The sequence below is a fragment of the Pelophylax lessonae genome (assembly GCF_965119305.1).
Source record: "Pelophylax lessonae genome assembly, chromosome: 3".
NCBI lineage: Eukaryota > Metazoa > Chordata > Amphibia > Anura > Ranidae > Pelophylax > Pelophylax lessonae.
Window position 1 is genome coordinate 290,914,158 of NC_138770.1, and position 14,724 is coordinate 290,928,881.

Here is a 14,724-nt window from a genome sequence, read left to right on the forward strand (position 1 = left end):
AATGACACTGGCAGGGAAGGGGTTAACTTTATTGGAGAGGGAGGGGTTAATGTATGCCTGGTGCTTACTGACGTGTGGGGGGGGAGGTGACTGTGTGAGACAGGGACAGATTGGATGTCCAGCTATGCTGAACACTCCGATCTGTCACTCCCTGTCACTGAGGAGATCTGCCCGCTTGTGTTTACACAGGCGGGCGGATCTCCACACTAGATCCCCGACGATCGGGGCAGAGCAGCGGCGATCGCCGCTGCTCCTCCCCTGGCCCGACTCCCGCTGTGAGCGCGCCTCCGGCGGTGCGCGAGCGCCGCCTACAGGGGAGGAGTCTGGCGACGTAGGTCTACGTCGTCAGACGGGAACGAGCCACTTTGCCGCAGTACTATTCCAGTACTCAGCGGTAAAGTGGTTAATATGCCAAGAAAAAAGCAAAAACCAGTTTTGTTAATGTTGAAAATAAAACAAAACCTTTCCTGACCACTGACTTTTAACTGGATTAAAGGTGAAAATTGGGGTAGATCAGTATTTTGACTTGATTTGTGACTTGACCAAAATAAATGACTTGACTTGGACTTGACTTGCTTGACTTCTAGCAGGGACTCGACTTGACTTGCTTGCTTTTTGCCACAGTAACTTGGGACTTGCTTGAGACTTGAAGGTTAAGACTTGAGACTTGCTTGTGACTTGCACATGTGTGACTTACTCCCATGTCTGCTGCAAAGTGAACAGCTTGTTTTCTTTTAGTGAACAGCTTGTTTACAAAAAGAAAACATGCTGTTCACTTGCAGGGGCATTTTCTTAGTGAATGAATCAAAGCTCTGCTGACTTCTTTCATCCAATCATGTGAAAGTAAAAATGTTGTTTTCTTTTATTCCCCTTGCATATGATTGGGTATCTTCTACAAAGTGAAACTACCACATTCACTAAGCTCGGGGGCCAATTCCCTTGCATAGTCCAGCTTCAGTTACAAATTGAAATGCCTAAATGCCTTTAGTAAATTAACCCCTTTGTTTACAGAGTCTGCTGGACTTTCCAAACATGAAAGTCTAGCATTGTCTGCTCACTTTACTCTTTGATTTCTTTAGTTATGTGTGTTAATTTATTCTTGTGCTGTTCACGTCATAGTTTGTTCAAGCTGTTTCCTATATAGTATATCAGCAAAACAGTTTGCAAAAATAGATGCATAGCAGTATTGAGTATATCACTTGCTGGCTGCAAGGTATACATATTAATATTATATACTCACTTAACGTAAATATATATTTTTTATTTTTCGGGTTCCAATTAAAATAAAAATACACAATGGCTATATTTTTCCATTTAAAAGCATGTAACAATGCATATATGCAATATTAACATACTCTGTTGACAATTTGTGCTAGACATACCTATAGTTTTATTTATTTTTTACCACTATTACAGGATATGGATGATGCAGTGCAAATTTTATTCCAGTACCCATTTTCCTCAGCCATGCTGCGTATGTCTGTTGTTACTACAGTCGTAGGAAAGGATGAAATGAATGTATACATGAAGGGTGCTCCTGAGACAGTGGCCAGCTTTTGTAAAGCAGAAACAGGTATTTCTTGCTTGCGCATCAGCAGTAAATATGTACATATGCTGCTTCAGGGTTCTAGACTTTTTCTATAATTAATAATGCACAGGGCAGACCCGTAAGGGAAAATATTGGGTATTTAAAGCATATCATTACTAGGAACAATGTTTCAGGGTTTTTATTCTCCCTCATCATAATGCTGTAAAACTCAGTTTTTTAGCCATTCTTTAAAGCTGAAATCCAGGCAGACATAAAGAAAAATAAAAACCAAGAGAACAATCAGCGCAATCAACCACTACAATAAAAAGTATGCAAGCTGAACACTAACCCAGATACATTACTAAAGCCTAGACAGACATATTAATCAAAAATAAGTGCAGCGTAAGCAATAAGATCTTCACATTATAGAATTAATTAAAAAGTCATGAGAAAACGGCATTACTATTTAAGTGTATGGGTGACTAGTTGGCTCCATCCCCGCTGACGAAGTTCCGTAGGACGTAACGCGTGCGGGAGGTGGAGCCTACTGACTCACGTCACCAGCTGCTGTCTGACAGAGCAGAACGGCATGGGCTTCATGTCTTGGACTTGGAATGTTTTTAAGGGGATTACTTATTAAATAAATTTGGTTTTAAAACGGTATGCACTTAGATCTTTTCTTTTATATTTATGTCTGCCTGGCTTTGCTGATACTCTATTGGAGACACGGAGGTTTTACACCTCATTCATCATAGGCTGTCTTTACCGCTCGTGTCAAGTGGATCGCTTAGGAGATTCTCTGTCTGACAGAGCAGAACGGCATGGGCTTCATGTCTTGGACTTATTGCTTGATTTCAAGGAATGTTTTTAAGGGGATTACTTATTAAATAAATTTGGTTTTAAAACGGTATACACTTAGATCTTTTCTTTTATATTTATGTCTGCCTGGCTTTGCTGATACTTTATTGGAGACACGGAGGTTTTACACCTCATTCATCATAGGCTGTCTTTACCGCTCGTGTCAAGTGGATCGCTTAGGAGATTCTCTCCGTTTACTAATGTGATGAAAGCCTATCTGATCCACTGGTAATACAGGGGTCTTGAAATGAGGTGAGGGCATCTGAATGCTTTCTGGTGAAGGGAGTGTCCCCTCTAGTGGACTTTCCAGCACCCTTTGGACTTCAGTTATTTTATTGACTTTTTATATGAGGGACTCTTGGGTTTTATCATGACTTTTTAATGAATTCTATAATAAGATCTTATTGTTTGTGCTGCACTTATTTTTGATTATTAGACATAAAGAAAAGTAATCCATTTATGTACTTAGGAAAACATAATTTATTTTTCTGTGGTCACCCTGTAACATCGTTTTATTACCTGATGATCCTGCTAGTAGATCCACATTTATTTCACTAACTAATAAGTTCAGCTGTCCAGCAAAAGCAGCAGCCACATTTGCAGGATGTTCCTGTCTCAGCTGCTAAATGGTCACAGCAGCTGTCAGTTAACCAGTTCTGGACCAAAAGGATTTGCCCCCTTAATGACCAGGCCATTTTTTGCGATTCGGCACTGCATTATTTTAACGAAAAATTGTGCGGTTGTGCGACGCTGTACCGAAATAAAATTGATGTCCTTTTTGTTCCCACAAAGAGAGATTTCTTTTGGTGGTATTTGATCACCTGTACGATTTCTATTTTTTGTGCTATAAACAAAAAAGTGCGAAAAGAGAACAAAAAACAAAAAAAAACAATATTTTTTCTCATTCTGCTATATAACATTCCCCAAAAAAATGTAAACATCACATTTTTTAACATTGTAGGCCAATTTGTATTCTGCTACATATTTTTGATAAAAAAAATCGCAATAAGCATATTTTGATTGGTTTGCACAAAAGTTATTTGCTTTTACTAACTACGGCAAAGATTTATGTCATTTTTTTTTTTACTAGTAATGGAGGCGATCTGCATTTTTTTGCGGGACTGCGACATTGCGACGGACAGATCGGACCCCTAACTGAAATTTTTGACACTTTTGGGGGTACCAGTGACCTTACTACAGTAATCAGTGCTAAAAATATGCACTGTTACTGTAATCATGACATTGGCAGGGAACGGGTTAACCAAGTTTGTGACCAAGGGGTTAAATGTAAGCCTAGGGGAGTGTTTACTAACTGTGGGGGGTTAGGCTTTTGAAATGACCATAGAGACCTGTGATCCTATATAGAAGGATCACAGGCGCTCTGTGATCATTTCAGAGAGAACGGTCAGCTATGTTTACAACAGCTGCCCGTTTTTCTCTCTCAGCGGGGAGCGATCACAGGTGGCCGGCGGCAATCGCAGCCGCTGGCTCCGTGCATCGGCACCCCCACTGCCAAATGGGGGTGGGAGCGCGCCGCCGGTGGCGCGCGCTTGCTCCCTAGCACCAAGTGCGCAAACTACGTACCCCTACGTCAGTTCACGCACAAGGGGCTGCCTGCCGCAGTAAAACTCCGTAACTGGTTAAATAGCAGGGACATTGACAGGCTGGAAGAAAGCACAGGGAGACCAGCATCCTGCAGAATTGTGAGCTAGTCGTCTCCCTGTTAAACAAGCCATTGTTAGGAAAGCTGCAGTCACCACTCTTTTGCAGCCAGCGGCTACTTTCCTCTCTCAGCTTGATGTGCCTCCCCCTTTGATAGGTCAGCGATGCGTTTCCCTAGGTAAGTGTCTTGGTTGCAAGGAAGTGGTTGGCTCAAGCCAGCCTCCCTCCTCTGACCCTCATTGGTAGTCACTCTATGGCGCAACCTTAGTACTTTTTTTCTTACCTATGCTTTAAATGTATTTTTAATGCAACTAGTAACAACTTCTTGTAATTCCCTGTACAATAACACTCAGACTGGGGTGGGGTGTGGCAAAATGAGAAACTAGTCAGCTGTAGTGTAGTGTTGTTGATGTTGTTCAGTCATTTAGTCGTGTCCGACTCTTTATGACCTCATGGACAATAGCGCACCAGGCTTTTCTGTCTTCCACTGCCTCCCGGAGCTTGCTTAACATCATGTTCATTGTTTTTATGATGCTATCTATCCAACTTGTTTTCTGCTGTCCTCTTCCCCTTTTTCCTTCCATGTGTAGTGCCCTCCTAGTTAGGTGCTAGAGTGAGTGTATATAATTTTTGGTTTCTCTGCCTAACAGGGAGACAGCTAGGCAAACTTAAAGAGGAGTTCTGGCCACAAAATCGACATAGTCGATTTTGTGGCCATTCGATTCCTATTTGTCCCCTGAAAAAGAAATGGATAGTTACGATTTTTTTTTTTTTTACTTACCTTGTTATTGTAGAAAAATATACTCACCTTTCTTCCACTTCCTCCCTCGGCGGCCACGGACCGCGCCGTCACTTCCGGTTTGCAATGATTCCTGGGAGCTGAACATCATCGCTCCCAGGAATCAATGCGCCGGCACCGACCCCACTCAACACTTCCAGTGCGGCGCCGCATTCCCTGCTAAACAGCTTCTGGGCATTCCCAGAAGCTGTGGAGGAATGCGGCGCCGCACCGGAAGTGACGAGCGGGGCCGGTGCAGGCGCATTCTGGGAGAGGAGGACATGGAAGAGGACGCAGAAGAGGATCGTGCTGGCTTCAGCTGCCCACATCCGAGATGGCAACGCTAAAGAAGAAATTTTAAAGGTAAGTATTTCTCCTTTCAGGTAAGTGTGACCCCGGACAGTACAGAGGCTATCCATTGTGGAATGTTCTAGCGCTGACTGTCCCGGGGGGTATTTTTATTGAAAACATTTTTCCGTGGCCGGAACTCCGCTTTAAATGCTGTCTGCTTTACACATAGATGTGATTGTTTAGCAGAGGCTCCCTAGTGTGCTCTGGTGCTGCTCATGCTCTCTTGATGTTTCACACTGATCAAGTAGCAATGGATTATACTGGATAGTGGCTTGAAACCTGACAGATGAGAGTATGGGATGTTTATACAGCCCTGGCCAATTAGAAGGGGATGGGCCCCAAGGCATGCTGGGTGATTGTACTTATATCTGAAGAGCACATGGGCTCTGGGGAGGGGGTTGCTGCATCTCCCCAGCACAGGCTGCCATGTGGCCTTAGGTAGGTGACTTGAGGGCCTGAAACACTGAAGCTGAGACCCATGGCTCTCTTGCAAGCTGACTGAGGTAGGATGTCCACGGATCCTGTCCAGTATCTTGGAGGAAGGTGAACTGCAGCCAGGGGCTTGTGAGTACAGACCCCCTAAAGAGATACTAGAAACTGTTGTTGCTAAAATCCCTTCTTGGTGCTAGGAGTCAGCATACTGGGTGTAAGCTAAAGGGGACACTGGCTAGTGTCTTGAAGAAGCAAGGTCCACTAAATTCCTTCTACTACAAAGGGACTTGCTTTGTTCTGTACAGCCTGCTGCATAGTGCTACTGAAAGTCTGCTACACAGTCCTAATAAGAAGTTGTCACCGCTTGTGAAAAGTTAATTTGGAGTATGTTCTCTATATAAAATTAAAAAAAATACATCCCCTAGACTGGTTATTGAAGACAATGAGCGGAAGAGTGTGTGCACCTGGATGTGTGAAAATACCCTGTGACTGGCTGTGGATTAATCAGTGAGACCCGGGCACAATTATTCAAGAGGCTCCTGCGGGGAGTAGCGCTACACATGTTTCCCAGCATCAGGGTCTTTTCCAGTGAGTCTTTTATTCGCATTAGGTGCCCAAAGTATTTGAGTTTCAGCTTTAGGGTTTATCCTTCTGGTGAATATTCAGGGTTGATTTCCTGCAGGATTGACTGGTTTGATCTTCTTGCCATCCAAGGTACTTTCAAGAGTCTTCTCCAACACCATAGTTTAAAAGCATAAATTCTTCGGTGTTCAGCCTTCCTTATGGTCCAACTTTCACAGCCATAGGTTACTACTAGTAATACCATAGCTTTGACTATACGGCACTTTGTCTGTAGGGTGATGTATCTGCTTTTTCTAATATTGTCTAAAGTGGGGTACACACTAGTAGAAAATCTGCCGAAAATTCCCATCCGAGGTAAAATCGTACGATTTTCGGCTAGTGTGTACACAACTTTCAGCAGCCGATGCCGACATTTTCAACGAAAAAAAATGGAGGGACAGACACCAACATTTTTATCGTCTGTCCCCAGACGACCAATTTTCGTTTAATGTGTATGCAGTACGTCCGTGAAAAATCAGATACAAAAGACTGTGCATGATCCGAAGTTGCTGACAACCCACAAGTCTGGGAACAAATGTCCCAAAAAAAAAAAAAAAAAGATCGGACAAGAAATTTTGTGAACATTTATGCACTGTCAACTAAAAACGGTAACGCTGAGCAAGAGAGAGAAAAATCGGAGGATATTTCGTCCGATTTCCGTCAAGTGTGTACGGGCCTTAAGTTTACCATTGTTTTTCTCCCAATAAGCAAGCGTCTCTTAATTTCATGGCTACAGTCACCATCTGCCATGATCTTGGAGCCTAGGAAGATAAATTCTGTCACCGTTTCCATTTATTCTCCTTCTATTTGCCAAGGAGTGATGGGACCAGTTGTCATCATCTTAGTTTTCTTAATGTTCAACTTCAGGCCAGATTTTCTCCTCTTTCACCTTCATTAAGAGACTCTTTAGTTCTTGTTCACTTTCTGCCATTAGTGTGGTATCATCTGCATATCTTAGGTTGTTGATATTTCTCCATGCGATCCTAATTCCGGCTTGTGATTTATTGATCCTGGCATTTTGCATGATGTACTCTGCATATAAGTTAAATAAGTAGGGTAACAATATACATCCTTGCCACACTCCTTTCTCAATTTTGTGGTATGGTATACATGCTATTAAACTGAAATACACTTTTTTTTTATTACATATACTCATCACTGCCTAGTGATAACATAAGGACTGGTACACTTTGTGATACAATTGATTTATTGTATTATGTCTTTAAAGTCCCCAGTGGATATTTAGATGAATTGGAACGCTACACATTTCAAGGTTTGCGAGTGATTGGCGTGGCTTTCAAGACTCTCAAAAACATAAGACAGAATGAACTAGAAAACTTAGAAAGGTAAATATCCATTACTTAAATATGCAAAGCCAGGCATACTGACAATAAAGTCAAACATCTATAAAGCTCATTTTATTATTTTGACATTCATTTTTCAGAGAGATGATTTGTTCAAATAACTACTAAAGAAACTCAAAAACTGATTCATCTTAACTAAGTGACTAATAGCATTTGTAAAGTTTAGGTAGGGTCCAAATATAGTCCTTTATTTCTAACTATTTTATAATCAAATTCTAACCCAAATTCATTAATAATGTTGCATAGAACTGGTTCAAATCCAAATGATGAGTGTTCTTTCATACTTGTAAATATAACACTTCTATAAGTATTAATGTACTGCAAAGATTTCTTGTCTCCAGTGTTGATGTCCTCTATTGCATCTTCTCACTGTTGCTTCCTGTGCAGTATACAACCACAAAATGATTTATTTGACTGAAAGAGACAGTATATATTTTGATTTATTTCCTTTATTAAAAAAAGAACAATGCAGAAGCAGGCAATTGCTTCCCTGACCTGCTTGAATTACAATGCAGTGGTACATTTTTGGAATAGTCAGAGAATGTTGGCTCTGAACCTGCTGAAACATTGAATCTTGCATAAAATCAGATTAAATACTTTTCAAGTAGTCAAGTAAGCTATGTTATCATGTCAGGTAGTTCTTCAATTCGATTTTTTATTTTTTTTATTTTGCTAATGACCATAAAGGGAAGAAGTTGAATGCGACATGGAATTTCTTGGTTTGTTAATCCTGGAAAATCGTCTTAAACCTGAAACCAAGCCAGTTTTGGAGGAACTGAATGCAGCAAACATCAGGACTGTAATGATTACAGGTGGGATTACAGCAACACACTTTCATTAAAGCTTTAAAAATATTTTGTGCTGACTATCAATCTGGTTTGAAGAGCTGATAGAAATAAGGGTATGTTTTCATCAAGCAATCCTTGTGTGACTGCTGACCATGGTGTTAAAAAGGGATGGTGCTTAATGGGACACTACAATGTCTTTTTCGAGTTGGGCATTGCAGAAACACTGGCATGTGGGAAACGTATTAAGTCACTCATAGTGGCTGATCTACTAAAGGCAAATAGATTGTTCATTTGGCAAGTGAAGTTACACTTTGAAAGGGATTATTCCCCAGAGCTTAGTGAATGTGGTGAAATTCACTTTACAAAGACTACCCAATCACGTACAAGGAAAAAAAAAAAAAACAATTTAGCTTGCAGATAATTTGATGATGGAATTATAATCAAAAGGGGAAAGAAGAGAACCCCTACACGAAAGGACAGGACTTTAGGACATGAGATTGTTGCTGAGATTAGCACATACACAATATACGAATATTAAAAAGAAATGATTGTAAAAACATAATTTAAAATCTCTAATTAGATGTAAAAACATGAATACAAAACAACAGCACAGATTCCAGTACATGCATTGCACAATTCTATTGCATGCATTGATAGCTTCATTAGTACATTAAGGTCCAGCGTGTTTTGCAGAACACTTTCTCTGCTTCTTCAGGGAACATTAATGTATATCTGAATCATTATAAAATTTGGAAAAAAAGAACATAATATACATCCAAAAATTTACCATGAATCAAAATGTTATCTCCAGCAAACAAGTTAATATCTATGCTCACCGATCCCCCCACAATATAGCCGTTTAGACCTCCAGATGCATAAGGCAAAACTCGGGTCATAAAATTACTGTTTGGCCTCCGGTCGGAATTCCAGGGCCAAGTCTAACGGACACTGGACCATACAAGCGAGAATCAGGCAGACCAAGTTATTAATCAAATAACTGAAATAAAAAGAAGGGGAAGAGCACTTTTAAGCTGAAGGGGAAGAGCACTTTTAATTCCAGCACCTGCACTTTATCCAATAGACTGTGTCCACAACTCCTTTGGACTTTTTTTCTATTGATTCACAATTATTTGGACTTTTCCAGCATTGATTTATGAAATATTCGCTTTATATGCACCAGGCACTTTAATACTAACTACTATATTTGAAATATAATTTATGTTTCCACATTTATTTTATAATATTCAGGACCCAGTGTATAATATTTATTGTCCATTTTGTAAAATATTGAGTGAATATTATTCATTTTGTTTTATGTGCACGGCAGCACTTTCTCACTTGGGGTACAAATAGCACTATTTATTTGCACCAAAATTGACTGTACATACCAATATACATTTTGATCTACATGTGCACTGATAGCAATTTATTTACTTTGCATTTTAAACAATAAAGCAAGCGCAGAGGTTGATTTCTCTATCCAGAAGTCATTCCATTCACACACTACCTTAACACTCAGCTGCTGCATATTTCTTATAACTTGGACCACAGTAATTTATAACACCTAGGCCTCACATCCGTTGGCGCGAGGGCTATACCCCATAAGGTATATTCCCATATCTATTGTTCTAAATTTAAAAAAAAATAAAAAATGCTGTACAAAATATTTAAATGACACATTTTAACAAATAATCTTTCTTGATTCTAGGTGACAACATTCAAACAGCAACAACGGTTGCAAAAAAATGTGGCATGATTCCTGATGACAGCAAAATAGTTCTGGTGGAAGCTTGTGAACCTGAGGGCTTTTCTCCAGCATCTGTCACCTGGAAACTTCTAGAGTATCCCACAGATGAAAAAGATGCTGATGTAAATTTCTCATTAACATTTTATTACAGTATTGTTGTCATTCATAATTTTCATATACTGTTAACAAACTTTACAGTTCTCATTGAACACATTTAAATAGGATCCCTGGTTATAAACAAGGTAAATCAATCTGATACCTCCATGTTGTAATATAAACTGGTTCCTGTCTAATTCAATTGTTTGCAATGTCTCAAGAGACTTCTCAAAGTTTATAATGAGTTATTTATCTCTTACCCTTTATTATCAGTTAAAGCAGTATTAAAACTCCAATAAGGGGTACCGCTCTTGCCTGTGGGAAAAGGGCCAATTCCAAAGTGGAGAGCATCAGAAATAAGAGATGAAGAGGTAGAGGAGAGAAGGGACAGAAAGAGGAATGAAAAAAGGGGAAGAAAGGGTAAGAGGGAGGCCATTCTTGTCCCGGAGGCTCACTACAAAATATTAGAGCACCATTACAGATAACCGTCCCAGAAAGCTCATGGGTGGTTGTGTTGATGGAAAGTAATCTAACCAGGGCTGCCAGGTACATAGAAATAATCATGGGTATCAGTTAAGTTCGCTGTAATTTTTTCATTCACCAGGGTACCGTGTACTCGACTTTTCACTTTGTCAAAGTTAAGAATCAGTGTCTTCCATGCTTTTGCAATCGTCTGTTTTATGGCCAAAAATATATGGGTCACAAGAGGCGTTTACGTTTGATAGCCCCTTCTATCAGCTTGTGTAGAAGTGACTCACAGGGGGCTTTTAGTAAATGTATGTGTATATTGAATCGACCATGTTGTAGACCCTTATCCACAATCGTTGACCTTTGGGCATGTTCACCATATATGCTTCATATCACCTAGGTCTGAGCATCCCCTAAAGCATGTGGGAGGATAGGTAGGAAGACATTTAGTAATTTAGGCTGTAAAAGTACTAACCACCGGGATAGTACTTTAAAATTGTTTTCTATAGTTATGACATTATGGCAAGGGCAGAATAGTGCCTCCCAGATTTTATTGCAGGTCTCAGGGGTTTGCATGGTGCTAAAGTTCCTCTCCCAGTTTAAAGTCAGTTATTTTAACAGGCCAATCTGTCCAGAAAAAGTGGCAGTTAGAGGGTTGAGAAAAACCACTTAACACTGACAGGGGCACTAACAATGGTTAGCTTTTATTTATGTGTGTAAAACCTTTATCTCAAAAGGAAAGAAAGGAAATGTTGCTGTAACTTCTTAAACAGTGATAGCTGAAGTTTGGCTTTAATTTGTTAGTCAAGTACATCTAAATCTGCTAGTGTATATAATAAGGTTCGACCGATTATCAGCAAAGCCGATATATCGAGAGCCGTTATGCACTTTTCCCAATATATCGGAATCGGCCCCGGAGGTTATCGATATTACCGAAAGCGCATGTACCGGAGTGATGCCTGCAGCTAGAGGCATCACCACGGTAGCCAGTGTCCATAGCCTACGGTCGGCTGTCTTGTAATGACAACCGATGCAGCTGAGAAGCTGCTTGGCTGTCTTTACAAGGAGCCGGAGGGGACGTCCCCCCCTCCGGCCGCCTTCCTCGGCTCGCTTGGGTCTCCCATCCCACCGGGAGACCTGGCCAACCAGCCTGCATGGCTGCCGAAGACCCAATCAAGGCCGAATTCGGCTCTGATCGGGTCTCCATGCAAAAACCCGGAAGTGATGTCATGAGTGACATCACTTCCGGGTACGGTCTGGCACCAGATTTAAAAAAATGACAGCATTCAAAACAGCCAAACTTGGCGTTTTGAATGCTTTTAAGTGCAGAGGAGAGGTTTTGGGACTTTTAGACCCCCAGATCCATCCACAAAAGTACCTGTAGAAAAAATATAATAAAAAAAAAAAAATGTTTTACCACTTTAGGACCGGAGGATTTTCCTGCTTTACGTCCAGGCCACTTTTGGCAACTTGGCACTGTGCAACTTTAACTGACAATTGCGCGGTCATGCAATGCCGTACCCAAACGAAATTTACGTCCTTTTTTTCCCACAAACAGAGCTTTCTTTTAGTGGTATTTGATCACCTCTGTGCGATATTAATAAAAAAAGAGCAACAATTTTGAAAAAATAACAATATTTTTCTACTTTGACAGTTAAAAAATATCCAATATATTCAATTTTTGTCATATATTTAGGCCAAAATGTATTTAGCTACATGTCTTTGACAAAAAAATTCTCAATGAGCGTATTTTTACCCGCTTTAAGACTGGAAGATTTTACCCCATTCCTGACCAGGCCATATTTTGTGATTCAGCACTGCGTTACTTTAACGGACAATTGCGTGGTCATGCAATGCTGTTCTCAAATTAAATTTATGTCATTTTTTCCCCACAAATAGAGCTTTCTTTTGGTGGTATTTGATCACCTGTTTGATTTTTACTTTTTGCACTATAAACAAAAAAAGAGTGACAATTTTGAAAAAATAACAATATTTTTCACATTTTTTTATATGAAATTCCCCCCCAAAAAATGTAAAAATCAAAATTTTTTAACATTTTAGGCCAATTTGTTTTCTGCTACATATGTTTGGTAAAAAAAAATCACAATAAGCGTATTTTGATTGGTTTGCGCAAAAGTTATCGCAGCTACTAACTACGGGAAAGATTTATGTCATTTATGTAATTTTTATTGTTTTTTTTTAACGAGTAATGGCGGCGATCTGCGATTTTTTTTGCGTGACTGCGACATTGCGGCGGACAGATCGGACCCTTGACTGACATTTTTGACACTTTTTGGGGGACCAGTGACATTACTACAGTAATCAGTGCTTTAAATATGCACTGTTACTGTAAAAATGACACTGGCAGGGAAGGGGTTTAACTTTATTGGTGATCAAGGGGTTAAATGACTGGTGCTTACTGACGTGTGTGGGGGTAGGGGATTGTGTGACACAGGCACAGATCGCAGGTTCAGCTATGCTGAATCCTGTAATCTGTCCCTGCGTGTAACATAGGAGATCCGCCCGCTTGTGTAAACGATGTTACACGATTTCCTCACTCGATCCCTGGCGATCGGGGAAGAGCATTGGTGATTACCGCCCCTCCTCCCCTGGCCCGACTCCCGCTGTGTCTGAATACAGCGGGAGTGAGCCTCCCGCGGCGCGGCGCCCACAAGGGGAGGTGTCAAGCGACGTAGGTCGACGTTGCTGGACGGAATCGAGCCACTTTGCCGCAGTACGCTCAATGTGAGCGGTCGGCAAGGGGTTAAATGTACAAAAATATCTACCAAAATCGGCCAATACCAATATGCATTAGCCAAAATATCGGTATCGATATCGGCAAAGAAAAACCAATATCAGTCAATCAATAGTATCTAACACTACCCTCTCTCTGAAAATGCTGCTGCCCAAAGGTTTCTCTATTGTTCCTTCAGTGGAGTGGAGACACCCCAAGACAGTAAGTGTGGCTAACGAATGCAGCCACCACATCTAAGGATCTGTATGCTACAATATATTGCATTGTTTGTTTTGGATTTAATACCTGTACTCTTTTTTTTAAAACTAGTAAGCAAATATTGAATTATATTATTTGATCATTCTGTAAACAGGATATCTCCATAAAAATTGAAAACATTCTGGATGGTAAAAGGCAGAACAATGATTATCATTTCTCACTGAGTGGAAAGACCTATGAAAATCTGGAAAAATACTTTTATGACTTGTTACCCAAGGTATGTGAGTATAAAAAGACAGTGGCACACACACGCACGCGCGCGCGCACGCACGCACGCACGCACGCACGCACGCACGCACGCACGCACGCACGCACGCACGCACGCACGCACACACACACACACACACACACACACACACACACACACACTATAAAACCTGTTGCTAGGGTTTGGTAAAGCAGATTACAGTTCACAGTTAAGCCTCGTACACATGATGAGAAAACGAGACAAAAAATTCTGCTTTCGACGCGACCGTAACATAATCTAATTGTTAGTACACAGCTATTGTCTGAAATTCTCCGAAGGGACAAACACACACATCTTTCTCTTACGTTACCAGATTGTATGATTTTTGTTTAACCACTTAAGCCCCGGAGGATTTGGCTGCTAAAGGACCAGGGGTTTTTTTGCGATTTTTTACTGCGTGACTTTAACGGACAATTGCGCGGTCGTGCGACGCTGTACCTAAACGAATTTGACGTCCTTTTTTTCCCACAAACAGAGCTTTCTTTTGGTGGTATTTGATCACCTGTGCGATTTTTTGATCACGCGCTATAAACAAAAAAAGAGCGTAAATTTTGCAAAAATAACAATATTTTTCACATTTTTTTATATGAAATTCCCCAAAAAAAAAAGTAAAAATTAAAATTTTTTAACATTTTTCGGCCAATTTGTTTTATGCTACCTATGTTTGGTAAAAAAAATCGCAAAAAGCGTATTTTGATTGGTTTGCGCAAAAGTTATCGCGTTTACTAACAAAGAGAAAGATTTTTGTCATTTTTGGTGTTTTTTTTTTAA

General features: G+C 40.4%; 1 protein-coding gene across 1 annotated transcript in view; it reads left to right on the forward strand.

The window, feature by feature from the left end:
- Window positions 1-14,724, forward strand: part of LOC309551113 (putative cation-transporting ATPase 13A5) — a 128,147-nt gene that overhangs the window by 60,339 nt on the left and 53,084 nt on the right. Inside the window, exons 16-20 of the mRNA XM_082251559.1 lie at window positions 1,417-1,573; window positions 7,459-7,576; window positions 8,282-8,406; window positions 10,091-10,251; window positions 13,801-13,923. Of these exons, the coding sequence (XP_082107685.1) occupies window positions 1,417-1,573; window positions 7,459-7,576; window positions 8,282-8,406; window positions 10,091-10,251; window positions 13,801-13,923 (684 nt within the window). The remainder of the gene's footprint in view (window positions 1-1,416; window positions 1,574-7,458; window positions 7,577-8,281; window positions 8,407-10,090; window positions 10,252-13,800; window positions 13,924-14,724) is intronic.